Raw genomic sequence first — 16,499 nt, 5'->3', positions numbered from 1 at the left:
TCTCTCTCTCTCTCTCTCTGTCTCTCTGTCTCTCTGTCTCTCTGTCTCTCTGTCTGTCTGTGTGTGTGTGTGTGTGTGTGTGTGTGTGTGTGTGTGTGTGTGTGTGTGTGTGTGTGTGATGTGATGTCTCTCTCTCTCTCTCTCTCTCTCAACAGTTCGGTATGTTTCCAGTTAACATTGTTTGCAAGCGTACTATTACTCTGCAGCCTTAAATTATTGTGGAAACTCTTAAAGGAATTGAGATAAATTGGTCATATCTGTGTACTGGTGTAGGAATTACTACATGTATCCCATGACTTATTTTTGTGGTCAGATGATTATGTTTCTGAAGGAGGAACATGTGTATGTTCTTATGTTTATAATAATTTCTCAAGACTTTTCAAATCATTGGAAAAATGGAAATAAGCGTTTGGCATCATTGGCCGGGAGGCCCCTTACGGGGCAGGTCCGGCCGCCTTGGCGCAGGTCTTATTACATTCGACGCCACACTGGGCGACCTGCGCGCCAGATGGGGATGAAATTATGATGAAGACAACACAGCACCCAGTCCCTGAGCGGAGAAAATCCACAACCCAGCCGAGGATCGAGCCCGGGCCCGCAGGACGCCAATCCGTCACACTGACTGCTCAGTTATTGGGGCGGACTTCAAATCATTTACGGCAAGGATTCAGAAATTATAACCTTTTTCGTCTTATGAAATGATGTTTTGATAGGTGTCTGATAATTATAAACATTTTTTCAAAAGGAAGAAGTTAGTCCAGCTGTGCTCAATAACAGCCATTGCCCAAAATTTTAGCTGTAAGAAATAAAAAATTGTTGAGTGAAGTGATGCTTTTGTATAACTGTTATGCTGTGAACTCAAAAATAGATGAAGCTATGGAATTCAGTTTGTAGTGACTTATAAACATGACAAGATTCAATAAAACAAACTGCATAAGCTCAGGACGATATACATAACAAACCGCAAAAGTCTACAATAAAAATTTGAGAGTAAAATATTAATGAATGTTTCCTCTCTTTACACAAGTAAACCGACGATTTCAAACTTATTATAATTGGTATAGCATTAAGAAAGAACTGGGTAGTGGCAATACACAAGAAAATGAGAGGATACAAAATTTCCGAAAAGGACGAGTCTAGAAAGAAAATCATCAAATTAAATAAACGTGTGTAAAAAAGAAAACTAAATCTAGTTTAACAAAGAAAAAAACTGGTACTGTAACAGTCAATAAATTATCCAAAATTGAAAGAGAAGAGATTAACATGGCTTTACTAGTACTTATTTGGCCCGCAGTGTCATATGATAGGTAGTAATCAAGTGTCCCAGTATATTTGTTTTGAAGTATCCACATCACGTTTATTTATTAGCTTATAACCATATTAGGGCTGTCAGACACTCACAGCAGACCAGAGAACTTGCAGTTTACAGTGTAGACATATTTATTTTTATGTTATAGTTGAAAAAAGAAACAAGGGGTATGGAAATATTTTAGAATGTAGTAACCATAGTGCTTATACTACATGCAATATGAAATCACAAAACTGTTAGGAAAAAGGATAAAGGAGTTAAAACACCGCATTCATTCATTCACATAACATGTTCCGCAAACTCCATCATGAGGAAGAACCTTCAGGGACATCGAATAAGTCAGTTTAAACATTAACTGGGGTGAACAGCCACTGCAGGTTACTTCTGTAAAGTACTGTAGGCTTACTGGTCTCCGAGCATAGTGCTTATACTACATGCAATATGAAATCACAAAACTGTTAGGAAAAAGGATAAAGGAGTTAAAACACCGCATTCATTCATTCACATAACATGTTCCGCAAACTCCATCATGAGGAAGAACCTTCAGGGACATCGAATAAGTCAGTTTAAACATTAACTGGGGTGAACAGCCACTGCAGGTTACTTCTGTAAAGTACTGTAGGCTTACTGGTCTCCGAGCATTCCACTCGCTCTCTATGTACTACAAAAGTTAAAATGTTTAACATAAGCTTACATCACCAAGGCCAGGTGCAGTGAAAAATTATGGAAGGAGTTGCTAATAAAGTACTCTTTAACTTTATCTTTGAACGTTTGAGGATTTCCCCGTTTCCTGCCTTACGTTTGCCAGTGACCTATTTAAAACTTTTGCAGCAGAATATAAAACTCTATTCTGAATCCTATAAGGGGATGCATTGTTTTTATTTGTAATGTTTCAGTTGCATATTTCGCAGTTTATCATTATATCTGATTACTTTACGAATATGTTAATGAGTTAAATATTTGGCCTTAAGAACGTAGGAAAGAAGAAGTGTAGGAGAGGTTTGAAACTATGATATAAGTTCGCTTGAAGTCGCTAAGTGTTCTCATCATGAATCGCTAGATAGTTATAGTCTGGGTAGATTGCACTTCATTTTAAGAAAAAGTTAATTTTTCACGTATCGCAATGTTTATGGTGCCATATCTTCTGAACTATGTGTCGCACAGTGATATAATTTTGCAGCTACATTCAGTCGTATATGTGGGTACTGCTGCAGACTTCTGAACAGAGTCGGTAGTAAAGACGTAATAAATTAAAACGTTATATCTGTTGCTGATCAGCTTTAGTGCGTGAACAACTGAAATGTGGTAAACGATAAACTTTTGTCATTTCATCATTTTGTGGGGGTGTCAGCGAGAGAAAGTTTCATAAGGAGTTGAAACTATGTGTAAAGTTTGTCGGAAGTTGCTGAGAGCTCTTATTCTCAAATGCTATATGAATAAAATCCAGGTATTTACGTGCAGTCAGTTAATCTACCTCAAGACAAACACACAGTTTCTAACAGTAACACTTTTAATTCTAAATGACCAGATTATGACAGTATTTTAAACTCGGTAGGTAATCATGCGAAATATTGAAAACTAAATTTTTGTGCCCCTGGTGTGTTCTAGGGGAGCGATTGATTACAGTAGTACCTAGATCCCAAGGTTCCTGAAGAGACTTCTGGAAGACGTTCAGTTATCAACTTCACATAATATGCTTACTGCAATTTCCTGTAGAATACTTTTCTTGACCTACTTTGCTGCCGAAGATGATGCCGTAGGACAGTCATACACTATGTGATCAAAAGTACATGGACACCCTCAAAAACACACGTTTTTCGTATTACGTGAGTTGTGCCACCACCTACTGCCAGGTATGGTACTCTGTATCAGCGAGGTACTCTATATCAGAGACCTCAGTAGTCATTAGACATTGTGAAAGAGCAGAATGGGGCACTCCGCAGAACTCATGGACTTCCAACTTCAGGTGATTGGATGTCACTTGCGTCATACGTCTCTACGCAAAATTTCCGCACTCCTATACATTCCTAGGTCCACTGTGTCCGCCCCGATAGCTGAGTGGTCAGCGTGACGGATTGCCGTCCTCAGGGACTGGATGTTGTGTTGTCTTCATCATCATTCCCTCGCCACCGGGCGCGCGTCGAATGTAATAAGACCTGCACCAAGGCGGCCGCACCTGCCCTGTAAGGGGCCTTTCGGCCAATGACGCCAAACGCTCATTTCCGTTTTTTTCAGGTCCACGTTTCCGATGTGATAGAGAAGTGGAAACGTGAAGGGACACGGACAACACAAAAGCGTACAGGTCGACCTCGTCTGTTGGCTGACAGAGGCTCGGAGCCGTGCGACTGCTACGGTCGCAGGTTCGAATCCTGCCTCGGGCATGGATGTTTTTGATGTTCTTAGGTTAGTTAGGTTTAAGTAGTTCTAAGTTCTAGGGGACTAATGACCATAGCAGTTGAGTCCCATAGTGCTCAGAGCCATTTGAACCATTTTTTTTTTGACAGAGGCTGCCGACAGTTGAAGAGGGTCGTAATGTGAAATAGGCAGACATCTATCCAGACCATCACACAGGAATTCTAAAGTGCATCAGGATCCACTGCAAGTACTACGACAGTAAGGTGGGAGGAGAGAAAACATACATTTCATGATTGAACGGTCGGTCATAAACCACACATCACGCCGGTAAATGCCAAATGACGCCTCGCTTGGTGTAAGAAGCGTAAAAAAATGGTTCAAATGGCTCTGAGCACTATGGGACTTAACAACTGAGGTCATCAGTCCCCTAGAACTGAGAACTACTTAAACCTAACTAACCTAAGGACATCACACACACCCATGCCCGAGGCAGGATTCGAACCTGCGACTGTAGCTGTCGCTCGGTTCCAGACTGAAGGACATAGAACCGCTGGGGCGCTAAGAAGCGTAAACAGTGGGAAAACGTTGTGTAGAGTGACGAATCACGGTACACAATGTGGCGATACAATGGCAGGGTGTGGGTATGGCGAATACCCGGTGAACGTCATCTGCCAGCGTGTGTAGTGTCAACAGTAAAAACCTCCAACATCGCAGCGCGTGAGCAATCGTTGGTTAATATATTAAAAAACTAAAAACCCGCGTCGATTGCGAAAAAAGCACCTAGTGTTAAGTGTTAACCCAGGTTTCAGTGTAGATAACTACATCTTTTTCAGAACTACAATAACACCCACAAGTGCCTAAGATGACCTTTGTCAATGATTAAAAGAACACCATAGCTATACATTTATAAACGAAAAAGAAAAGGAAAACACAAACAGTACATATCTACAAGGTCAAAACCACTGCTTAACTTAATGGTGTACGCTCCACCTTACGCCGGCCTATGTTCGTTGGGCCATGACCCGCCATAAACTGCGACAACAAACGGTCGCTCACTGACAAGCCTGACCCCCTATCTACGCACATGCGCAAGACAAGGGAAGTTACTTGAATGCGAATGCGCGTACGAATACGAGAAAGTTTATACATGGGTCTGGGATAAATAGCCCATATATTCCCAACCGTGGATCAACGTATCTCAAAAAATGAAATTGATAGAACAAGAGACGAGCTAAATAGGAGATGAAACCTACAAATAACCGCACACGGTTGCTTATGAGACGTCGTGGTAATAAAGAAAATAGGGATAAAAGTGAGTTGCTCAACGGGCTAAAATCACCTTCACCGTAAAAGGAAAATGAGGATAAAAAGAAAGAAGATGAACAGCTTGACCAACCGCGCTCGTCAATCAGCGCGCACATGTGATAATCCCCAGATCATCAGATTTACTAGTATGAAGAACAAAGTAAAGGGGCGAAACCTTCAAAAAAATTTCGATTTCTTAGTAGGAGTTGGTCATTGAGGATATTATCTTTAACATGTTGCAGATGCTTAAAGATCTGCATTTCTTCCAAAACATCCAGTTTTAAGCCCTTAACCTCGGCATGAAGTAAAGCGATATTAACTGGAGAGCTCGGCGCATGAGCCGTTTGCACAATGTGTTCCGCATAAGTAGAGCCCTTAGTAGCGTCACCGCTTCTGGTCGGAATATACTCTTTATACCTGAGACTCAGAGCTGGCCCCGTTTGCCCGATGTAAAATTTTGGACAGTCCCTGAATGTAATTTTATATACTCCTGAGTGGGAAAGTTTATCGCTCTTTCTCTGCAAGGAGTGAATTAAATTCCTATGTAAACTATTATTAGTAGAATAGGCGTCTCTGAAGTTATAAGCTGTGAGTAAACGCCACAATTTGTAACTTATATTGCCTATGTAAGGGATACATATCGTTGCCACCTGTTTGTCATCTAACGCATCCCCTACGGTGGAAGACGTAATATTATTTTTATTAATATTATTATTTATTTTCTTGTTATACATGTGTTACCAACTGAGGCCTATAGCCATTATTTATAGCAATATTCTCAAGTGTAACCAGTTCAGTTTCAACTGCAACTGCTGCAAGAGGGATAACTGTAACTCGATGAATATTATAATGGAAAAAGGCCGTCTTTGGGCGTACGGATGGGCCGAGTCTGCAGGTATAATATTGTCGGAAAACGTGTTTTTTCGAAAAAATATTAAATTCAATGCGGTTGTCAATCACAATTAAAGTGAGATCCAAAAAATTTAAGGACCTAGTATCGGATTCTCGCTCAATTGTAAAACTGATATTATGGCGAAGCTCATTAAAAATCGGAAAAATATGGTCTACATCATTTCCAGAACCATCTAAGATTAACAGAAGGCCGTCAACTGATTTTTTTGCCAGGACATAGAGATTCTTAGGAGAATAAAATTTTACAAAAGGTATGTGTCACAGAAAATGCTAACAGACGTAGTTCTTTTGTTTAATAATACTATAGCTGACGTTTTGAGATTCTATGTCCCTATCTCTGTAGAGTATCGTTTATGGAAGCCAAATTGCGCAGTTGTTAAGAAGTTACTATCACACAGTCGTTCATTACTGTATTACAAGCTGACTTCTTAGAAGAACTCGGTGGTGAAGGGAGAGTGATCTGTAATTAGATGTAACTCCCTTGTTTCCATTTCTATAAGTGGCTATTACTGTCACTTATACCAGAAAATACATCATGGCTCATGGAATGATTAAAAAGGCAACTGAGGGAGACGCTACCAAATTAGCTTACGATTTCAGCATTGTCACTGAAATATATCATCATAGCCTGAAGAATAACTGTTATACAGTGACATAGTGATTTTTGTGGTCTCTGACACCTGAGTTGGCAAAATCTGTCTACTGGAGGAGTACTCAGTGCCTAAACGAATCTAATATATACCTGGATTTGATCGTCGGTTTCTTTCCCAGTATTTCCCAATGTTCTAAGGGTGGATTCATTAAATCTATAGGCCAGTGATTTGAACTTAGCATCATCTGCCTTAGAGTTCATTTCGTTTGGGGCTTGAATTCATTTGGATTATTTTGTTTATTCATTTGATGCCTAGTAATCTACTGAAATGCCTTTGTTTTGTTCCGGTTGCTTGTAATCTTGATCGAAGGGAGCCCACTGTGTTACATAAAGCCTTCTGTTCATAGCTCAGTAGACTCCTCTCAGCTTCCAGACTCTAACTCTCCTTGAATTTCTCTAAAGAAGAACTGGGCTGACAGTGTTGAAGGAATTTGTTTAGGAGAGTTAAAATTGTTGTTTATTCTGTGCCCTTGATAAACTTCTTTCTGTTACTCACACAGCAAACGTCATTTGAATCGTGCTATTTGAGCTTTTACTATTAAGCGAAACTGAACTTTTTCCTTCTCGGCTGAATCCGCTTCAGGGGGGTGATCTACTGCTGTCGTTTTGAGACTCTGGGTAAAAGTGTTGAGAATATAGGTTACGTTATATTTGGATTCAGCGAGGAGTGAAGATAGAGCTGTCAATATACCAAAAGAATAGCCGTCAGTTTGTTTTTGAAACTGGAAAAAAACATAGCTTATATGATATTACGCACATGATATTCCATAACGCAGAAGGACTTGACATAAACAACTAGTGGTATTGAGGAGAGGCTAGTGTAATTAGGAATGGGAGAACGTGGTGGCTGATGAATGTTGTTTATGTAGCTGTGATGTAGCTGGGTAGAGATATTTGAAATAGTGATTACTGGGAATCGGCTACACAAACAAAGTTTTTGATAATTACCCTTTACTACTGTAAGAAATGACAAATGTGAATGCTTATAAAAGACTTTTTATATTCTGCTTCGTTTATTGGTCTTTGGTAGTACATTAAGGTCGCAAATTGCCATACAACTTCGTAATGTAGATATATATGGAATATATACTTTTGACATTCAGTTACCACAAAGAGAATAACGTAATTTTCATTGTGTAGTTGCTGTTTAGGTGGCTGAAAATGGCCATTTAGTGATTGCATCTTTAAATGATAATGTTTCCCATACAACGTATTCCTGAATAAATCCAGCAGTAACGACGAGTACTGCATTTCGACCTTTCAATTGCTGCATTATAACACATGAAATGATTTTTGCAGGAATGGATGGCTGTACTTCTAGGCGATATTTTATGTAGCTTTTTACATAAAAGATCGCATAGAAGAACAGAAGTAAATACATCTTGTATGTATTTTCGTTTCGATCCTCTAAAGATGAAAAAAAGAACGTCTTTTTCAGAAATGGACTGTTGTAAGAAACCACTCTTGTTAAAATAGATGTGCTAGGTTAATTATCACATAAACGATTGAAAATAGCCACAGTCATTTCGGTACATGCTACTGGTGCCGCTGTGTGCTTTAGCAAAATAGTTTGCTGTAATTCTTTACAAAGACTATATAAAGAAAGCCACAATTACTTTTTCACAATTATAGCTGTTTAAAATTGACCTTTGGTTAGCAATAAATATTCCGAAAGTGCAGTTGTGGAATTCTAGTCAGATACCTAATGCGATTAATCTTTCGATTCTGCTTTTTCCATACGCATGATTGCGTCACGGTATGAACATGTGAGCCACACAGGTCTGGAGGAATGACTATTTGTGTATGTGCACTTACGGAATCTTTCACACTTACTTAATATAAGACAAAAAAGTTGTGAAAGGAATAACATTCTAATAGACACATCTTCCAATATCGCTGTTTGTTTCTGAGTATTTGTTGCTAGAAGACATGTCCACGAATCGTAAATTTCACAAGTGCTTATCTGTTGATTGAAGATTTTACTTTGTAGAATGCAAATATAAAAAAAGAAATCGAACACATAAAAGTGAAGCCTTTGTTTATTTAAATTAACTTGCCTTCTATGCCAATCAGTTCTACGGTTTAAACAGTTTCACTTTTCTACATTAATGATTACAAACAGAAAGCAGTAACCTAGAAAAGAAGTATTGATTCTTATCAGAGAGCGAAGCTGTTTGTCAATAAATATGGTTAGGTCTAACATCTGACGACGACGAGGTTATTGTAAAGTTTAAGCTTTGAGTGGACAACGACGGAGAACAAAGTGGAACATTGCATTTCCAAAGGGACAAGCCGAAAATTCATCTTAGGGAAACTGAAGGCAGCAAGGAACAACTAAATCTGGATGAGGGGACAGTATTTGAACTTTGCCCTTTTTGAATGCAATCCAAAGTCTTATGCACTGTGCGGCAAGAATGCGACGCCCTCACGTATTGTTGTAGCTGTAGTGTGCCGATTTGACAACAGGTCATGGAATGCGTTCTACTTGTGCAAGAGTTGCCATGTTTCTGGAGCTCTGTGAGATATGTGTCTGTATTTGAGCAGACATGTTACTGTCTACTGAATCTTGTGTTTTAACATGAGACCTCTCAGTTAGAATTACTGAGTGATAATTAATTTTCATGTTATGTTGTGAGCCTGTACATCTGTTTACTTCTAACAGTGTTTCCTCTCGCTTACTATACTTTGTATTATAATGTTACTTAATGAAGCCGTTGTTTCTTTGTATTTCAGTAACAGCCTCTGTTTACACTTAGTTTATTTAATTTTTGTGGGAAAACAATCTTTGCAGATTATTACTACACTCATGCTCATAAATTAAGGATAATGCTCATACATGGTGAAACAAAGCTCTGGTGGACCGTTTGCGGGTTTAAATCACCTCGGGGTATGACCATGCGGTGCATTTGACCTGCGGTCGTCGCACGGTGGCGCTGGCGGCAGTCCACATATGCAGAGGTGTGTTGGTACATGTCAGAGTACGATGCAGCGTGTAAGTCTGTAGACGTTTACAGACGTGCTAATAGTGATTGTGTGTTGAAAATGGCTCAAAGAACACATATTGATGACGTTATAAGGGGTAGAATACTAGGGCGACTGGACTCTGGTCAAACACAGCAGGTCGTTGCACGGGCCCTCCGTGTGCCACAAAGTGTGATCTCACGGTTATGGGAAAGATTCTAGCAGACAGGAAACGTGTCCAAGTGCTACAGTATGGGATGTCCACAATGTAAAATACCACAAGAAGACCGATATCTCACCATCAGTGCCCGCAGACAGCCGCGGAGTACTACAGGTAGCCTTGCTCGGGACCTTACCGCAGCCACTGGACCAGTTGTCTCCAGACACACAGTCTATAGACGACTGAACACACATGGTTTATTCGCCCGGAGAACAGCAAGGTGTATTGCACTAACCCCTGGTCACAGGAGAGCCAGTAAAGCCTGGTGTCAAGAACACAGTATATGGTCATTGGAACAGTGGTCCCAGGTTATGTTCACGGACGAGTTCAGGTATAGTCTGAACAGTGATGAGGCTTGGTGTTCATTCCTTTCCTTGAAAGGGACCTGTGTGGAGGTCGTGGTTTGATGGTGTGGGATGGGACTATGATTGGTGCACGTACACCCCTCCATGTCTTTGACAGAGGAACTGTAAACAGATCAGGTGTATCGGGACGTCATTTTGCACCAGTATGTCCACCTTTTAAGGGGTGCAGTGGGTCCCAACTTCCTCCTGATGGATGATAACGCACGGACCCATCTAGTTGCCATCGTGAAGGAGTACCTTGAAACAGAAGATATCCGGCGAATGGAGTGGCCTGCCTTTTCTCCAGACCTAAACTCTATCGAGCACGTCTGGGATGCTCTCAGTTGACGTATCGCTGCACGTTTTCAAACCCCTACGACACTTCAGGAGCTCCGACAGGCACTGGTGCAAGAATGGTAGGCTACACCCCAGCAGCTGCTCGGCCACCTGATCCATAGTATGCCAACCCGTTATACGGCCTGTGTACGTGTGCATGGTGATCATATCCCATATCGATGTCGGGATACATGCGCAGGAAACAGTGGTGTTTTGTAGCACTTGTGTTTCTGGACGGTTTTCTCAACTTACCCCAATACCGTGGACTTACAGATCTTTGTCGTGTGTGTTCCCTATGTGCCTATGCTATTAGCGCCATTTTTGTGTAGTGCCACGTTGTGTGGCACCACATTATGCAATCACCCTAAATTATATTAGAACAAATAAGACCTCGCTCACAAATATTAAGTCAAAATTGACCAGGTTTCGACGCTACTATGAGCGTCGTCTTCAGTCTTGTTGCAACCCTTGTTCACTAAGTACGAGCCGTCCTTAGCGACTCGCCATTTTATTTAAAACGATTCATGACGTCGCCTTTCCAGCCTTAGACTTTTTCAAATGTGTCTTGTAAGTACTGCACCTCTTTCCAGTCAGTACAAACTTTAATTTTATTAATGTATTATATACCTAATATGTTTTAGAACAGTTAGTTTAATTCTGGTGTCGACGCTCATAGTAGCGACGAAAACTGGTCAATTTTGACTTAATATTTGTGACCGAGGGCTTATTTGTTCTAATATAATTCTGAAATGGTCACTGAACCTTAACAGCTATGTTCAAAGTTTTAATCATCCTTAATTTAAGAACATGATTTTAGTAGTTCATCCGGAAATAAACTTCATTAATTATTTTTTCTGGTTTTGTACTCGGAACTGAATTAACGTGGTAGATGTAGTAGGAGCTTTAAACTGTAAGTACTCTTCTTAGGACAACCTCTTCCAAGCGTTAGAGCAGTGGTAGTCAACCTGATACCTACCGCCAGCTACTGGTTATTTCAGCTTTTATGGTGGGCGGTAGACGGTACGGGTTTTAAAAAATGTTCAGTAAGTCTTCATAAAATTTGTCATTAAATATTTGCTGCGTAGTTATTATTGTATGATTTAACCTGCTATAAGTCATTTTTATAAATTTTATAAGTAAAGTTACTTCGCTGAGTTATAAATAAACATTACTGTCCAACTGCGGGGCAGTTAGGAAGTTTTACTACTGACAGAAAAACAAAAGTGGGTGGTAGGCAAAAGGTTAGGTATCCATGCGTTAGAGTATTCACTGTGATCAGTAACATGTACTGGGAACAAGGTACACCTGACAGACAATCATACAGAGAAGACCAATCACAGGGAAACTATAAATGATTTTACTACACCGTCCATTCTTGACGCCGTAAGAGATTCTATTAATTTATTCATGTGTCAATTGTCACATTTTGTTCCCATCACGCCACCTCCAGTTTCGAAAACTTGTTCTCTCTGTCTGAAACCCTAATTCGCTATCAACATTACGATGTGTTTTCGTAGTGCATATCTCCATAAGCTGTGCATATCTGCATAAACTATGCTTAACATAGAGCTTGACACTGTATCGGTATCCAAAATGCCAGTTGCACTCCAAAATATGGAAGAATAAAGATGAAGAATATCTTCACTACAGTTTTCTTACTGACAAAGATATGGTTCTTTGAGAGATGATTTGGTGTAAGTGTTACAGGTACACAGTTTGGAAAATGCATGGATTGCACATGGCATCACAGTGCAGTGCACGAGTGTCCATGCGCTTTTAACATTTGTTTATTTAATCTTCAGTGCCTCTTTTAAGATGTGCTAGTGAATGTTAATTAATTATCATTAGCTACACAGATCTATGAAAGACAGTCCTGTCGTGGTTTCTACACCTGACGAGAACTTTCCTATCCAAGGTGCTTTACTCATCTCAAGTGCCATGAGGTTGGTCCTTTGCAGACCACGGAGACACAGGAAGTTGCCTACAGGATTAGGTGCTGAAATAACCTGTGGTACTATTCTCCGACTGCCGTAGACTACTGACGACCACGGGGGAGAACTCGGTGGGACATCTACGAGCATCCTGCCGCAACTACCACATTCTAGTCGAGACGGCTGCAGATACCGCTTATTGTTGTGTTCTCCGGCCTAGTCAACGTACAGTTCGAACTCCGTTCTGTGCCGCGGCCTTCGCGGCCACGACCGTGAGCACGCTATAGCGCGTCGTCAACTTCTTGCTGTTTGCGTCGACTGCGTTGTTCCCACTCCTGTTACTGCCGTTGCTATTGTTGTTGCTGTCAGCATCATCTTCTATCGACACGAGCTTTTGTCGCAGAACTTCTTTCATGCAGTCTTCTAGGAACTCTTGCTGCAGCGTTTCTGGCAAGCGCTCCACAAACGGGTTCACGGCTGTCACGGCTTCTGTGTGAAAAAAAAAAGAGTTGTCTTTGAAACAGAGGCAAGTACCAAATGTCAGAATAAAGAAAGACTAGTAGCTAGTTTCTCTGAGCTTCGTGTTTGTTATGAGGCCCACACAATTTAAGGCGATAAATATCAATACTTGCTTTAATCTGTTGTTCACGTTCTACAACTTTGTATAAGAACCGAATTATCAAAAAGTAACAAACCAGTTAAGACAATTAGGCTGTTTCACAATAGAAAATCTGCTGTCTTTGTTCTCTAAGCAACCTTAAACATTGTACATATTTTTAAATTCTTTTAGAAACATTACTTTTAAGGCGTACAAATCGTCTTTTATATTTTAATATTAAGTGCAAATACTGAAGTAATCTGGCTACGGCCCATCTCTTTCATCCTTGCAGCAAGTTAAAAGAGTGCCTGGGCAGGTGGCAGTTAGCTGACTACGAAAAAAAGCCTTCCAAGAACGAGAGGATTGGAGACTAATTCATGTGGCCAAATAGTCAAAACGTTAGTGGAACCTTCAAGCAGATAGTTATGGAACTGGAGAAGGTGGCGAAATTTAAATGTGTTGTGATGAAATGCCTCCAACAGTAAATGCTTGTTTTTCATAGAGTAATAAATCATTCTAGTCGTTAATTACCTTGCACATATTAGAAATGATGACACGTGGATTTATATCTTATATCGGTTTTGAAATGCACACCTCGCAGTACTGATTCCAATGATTGTTCCTAATCCACGGAAGGGTAACAACTGTTTTGCCTCAATACATACTGGGTGCTTATAATTAAAGTGAAGCTACTAATGGAGGTGCGATGTGGGCTGTAATTATCGCATGGCGCCGATACTTGGTAGGTATGCTAATGCGTTAATGCGGAACCGATTTACTCTGGAAAAAATTACCTCCAGTTTCAACCACCAGATGAATATCTGACACTGTGATAACAAGAAAGACGTACAGAAATGTTTCCATGTGTTTGCCAACAATAGAAAAGGGCCATGAGAATAACTACAAAAATATTAATGGAGATTATTGTAAACATATATTGAAAAGAATGGGTCTTGAAATGGATAGTTATGAAATAACATTCTTTGCAAGAATCTTATATCTTTTGTATATTGTTTATGCGAAAGTTTGTATGTATGTGTGTAAGTTAATATGTTTGTGACTCCTTCCTGCTGAAACGGCTGGACGGATTTGAATGAAATTTGAATCCTGAATTAACACAAATTTCATCTTATACACTGATTTAAAAAATCGCAGTTCGAAGAAGGAGTTGTGCGACATAAACGAAAGTTGTTAGGCGTGTTTCTACATTTGAAATATTGTCTTTCCAATTTCTCGCTAGTCGCATAACAGCAGTGCTAGTACCACCACTATATGTATGCAAATCAGATTTGCTTTAAATACACAAGGTAACTGTCGTTACCGTGTTACTTCTGTGACTGGATATGATGAATCCACTTTATTCAAGAATGTCTTTAAGGGGACAAAGAAGCCATTATCAACACCTCACTGAGTTTGAACGACGTCATTTGAATAGGGCTACGACAAGATATGTGTTTCTCCTGCGATTTTGTAGGAAGACTTGAACGGAATGCAGCCACTATACGCGACTGCTGGCAGTGGTGGTCACGAGAATATTCGGTCGCAAGAAGACAAGGCTCCGGACTGCCACCTGACACTACCGAGAGGGAAAACCCTCGTCTTCGGCGTATGGCTCTGGCGCATCGTACTGTATCCGCAGCAACAAACTGTTATAAATCGGTTACTTGAATGACAGCTCCGAGCCAGAAGCCCTGTAGCGTGCATTCCACTGACCCTTAACCGCCACCATTGACGACTTCGTGGCGTCAAGCAGGAGTTCTTTGGAGGGCTGTGTGAAGGTGTGTTTTGATTTCCGATGAAAGATGGTTCTTCCTCGATGCCAGTGATGGCCGTGTGTTGGTTAGAAGGAGACCAGTTGAGGGCCTGTAACCAACGAGTAGGGATGCTAGACAAACTGAATCTATATCTGGAGTTTTGGTCTGGAATGTGATCTCGTATGACAGCAGAAGCATTCTCGTGGTTATACAATGCACCCTTGTACGTAGGGTTGGTGATTTGACCTGTTGGCTATCATTCATGAATAGCATTCTAGAGGGTGTTTTCCAAGAGTATAACGCTCGCCTACATGTCGATGTTGTAATCTAACATGCGCCACAGAGGATCGACATGTTGTCTTGCCATAATTGATCACCAGATCTGTTTTCGGTCGAAAACATATGGGGCATTAACGTACGACATCTGCGACATCCACAAACAGTATTAACCGTCACTATATTGACTGACCAATTGCAGCAGTCATGGAGCTCCAGCACACTAATGACATCCGGCACCTGTACAACGCAATGCATGCACACTTGCCTGCAACATTCTGCCCGTTACATCGGTTATTAATGTACCAGCATTTTACATCTGCAATGGCTTACTTCGGGGTTACATTACCATGTGATCTTGCAATGTTAAACACTTAAATATGTTACCTAGGCGCCGGCCGCGGTGGTCTCGCGGTTAAGGCGCTCAGTTCGGAACCGCGTGAATGCTACGGTCGCAGGTTCGAATCCTGCCTCGGGCATGGATGTGTGTGATGTCCTTAGGTTAGTTAGGTTTAAGTAGTTCTAAGTTCTAGGGGACTGATGACCTCAGATGTTTAGTCCCATAGCGCTCAGAGCCATTTTTTGTATTACCTAGGCAAAAGCATTCCCAAATTTTCATTACATTAATTACTTTTTGTTGTGGTGACTTTTTTGCGTCAGTCTATATATCCAAGTGCATTTAATTCACTGTCCAGTTGAGGCAGAGATCTGTATTTCTTTTAAATTATGTATACACACTGCCATTGAATCAAAGAATGGCGTCTGTTCTGACGGACATGTCAGGCACTTGTTTATATACATCTAACTATCAAAGGGATGGGGGTAAAAAAGACATCTAGCCCACTACGCGAGAATACCCATAATTCAGTCATCCAATATTTGAGAATGAGAGCACTCAGTGACTTGCAACAAACTTTACATATAGTACTATAGCTTTATGATTTTTTTTCTCGCCGATATGATGAAAGGAAAAAAAAATTATCGTTTACTACATTTTCGCTGTTCATTGAGTAAATCCAACACGAACTACGACGTTTTAATTTATTACTTCCTTACTACTAAGTCTATTCAGATCACTGTTAGCGGATAGTAGCCACGTATACCACTGAATGTAAACTAGATCCATGTACAACAAATAGTTCTGGAGATACGTCATATATATTGAGCTGCATAAAGATGAAATTGTAGTCTGGAACACACTATAGATACAAGTGAAATGTGTTAAGTACATGTGAAATATATTTGATATGTGTATATGGAGGCAAAGCCACAGGTGCCTGTAGAAATCTCATCCTAAATCCCTGGATCGATTTCAACCAAATGTGGTATACATGTTACCTAGGATTTGGAAAGAAATACATGGGGGTAAGAACCACCAGCCTAGGGTGGGGGCGATAAGTGGAGAGAGAAGAAGGAGGAGGAGACTGACGGACAGGGAGAGGAAAGGAAGACATGAATACAGATAGGGAGACAAGGAGATGGACAAAGAGAGGGGATGAATGAGATGGATAAAAGTGGGAGTAGGAGGAACTGGATGGAGAAGAGA

At 40.5% G+C, this 16,499-nt stretch overlaps 1 protein-coding gene across 1 annotated transcript in view; it reads right to left on the bottom strand.

Moving 5' to 3' along the window:
- Positions 1–8,554: 8,554 nt before the first annotated feature.
- LOC126278613 (juvenile hormone acid O-methyltransferase-like) overlaps positions 8,555–16,499 on the bottom strand; it is a 45,528-nt gene continuing 37,583 nt past the window's right edge. Inside the window, exon 6 of the mRNA XM_049978855.1 lies at positions 8,555–12,814. Coding sequence (XP_049834812.1) covers positions 12,546–12,814 — 269 coding nt within the window. The 3' untranslated portion in view covers positions 8,555–12,545. The remainder of the gene's footprint in view (positions 12,815–16,499) is intronic.

Source organism: Schistocerca gregaria, chromosome 6, assembly GCF_023897955.1.
Source record: "Schistocerca gregaria isolate iqSchGreg1 chromosome 6, iqSchGreg1.2, whole genome shotgun sequence".
Classification (NCBI taxonomy): domain Eukaryota; kingdom Metazoa; phylum Arthropoda; class Insecta; order Orthoptera; family Acrididae; genus Schistocerca; species Schistocerca gregaria.
The sequence above is the reverse complement of the archived record's forward strand: the minus strand, read 5'-3'. Positions and strand labels throughout refer to the sequence as shown.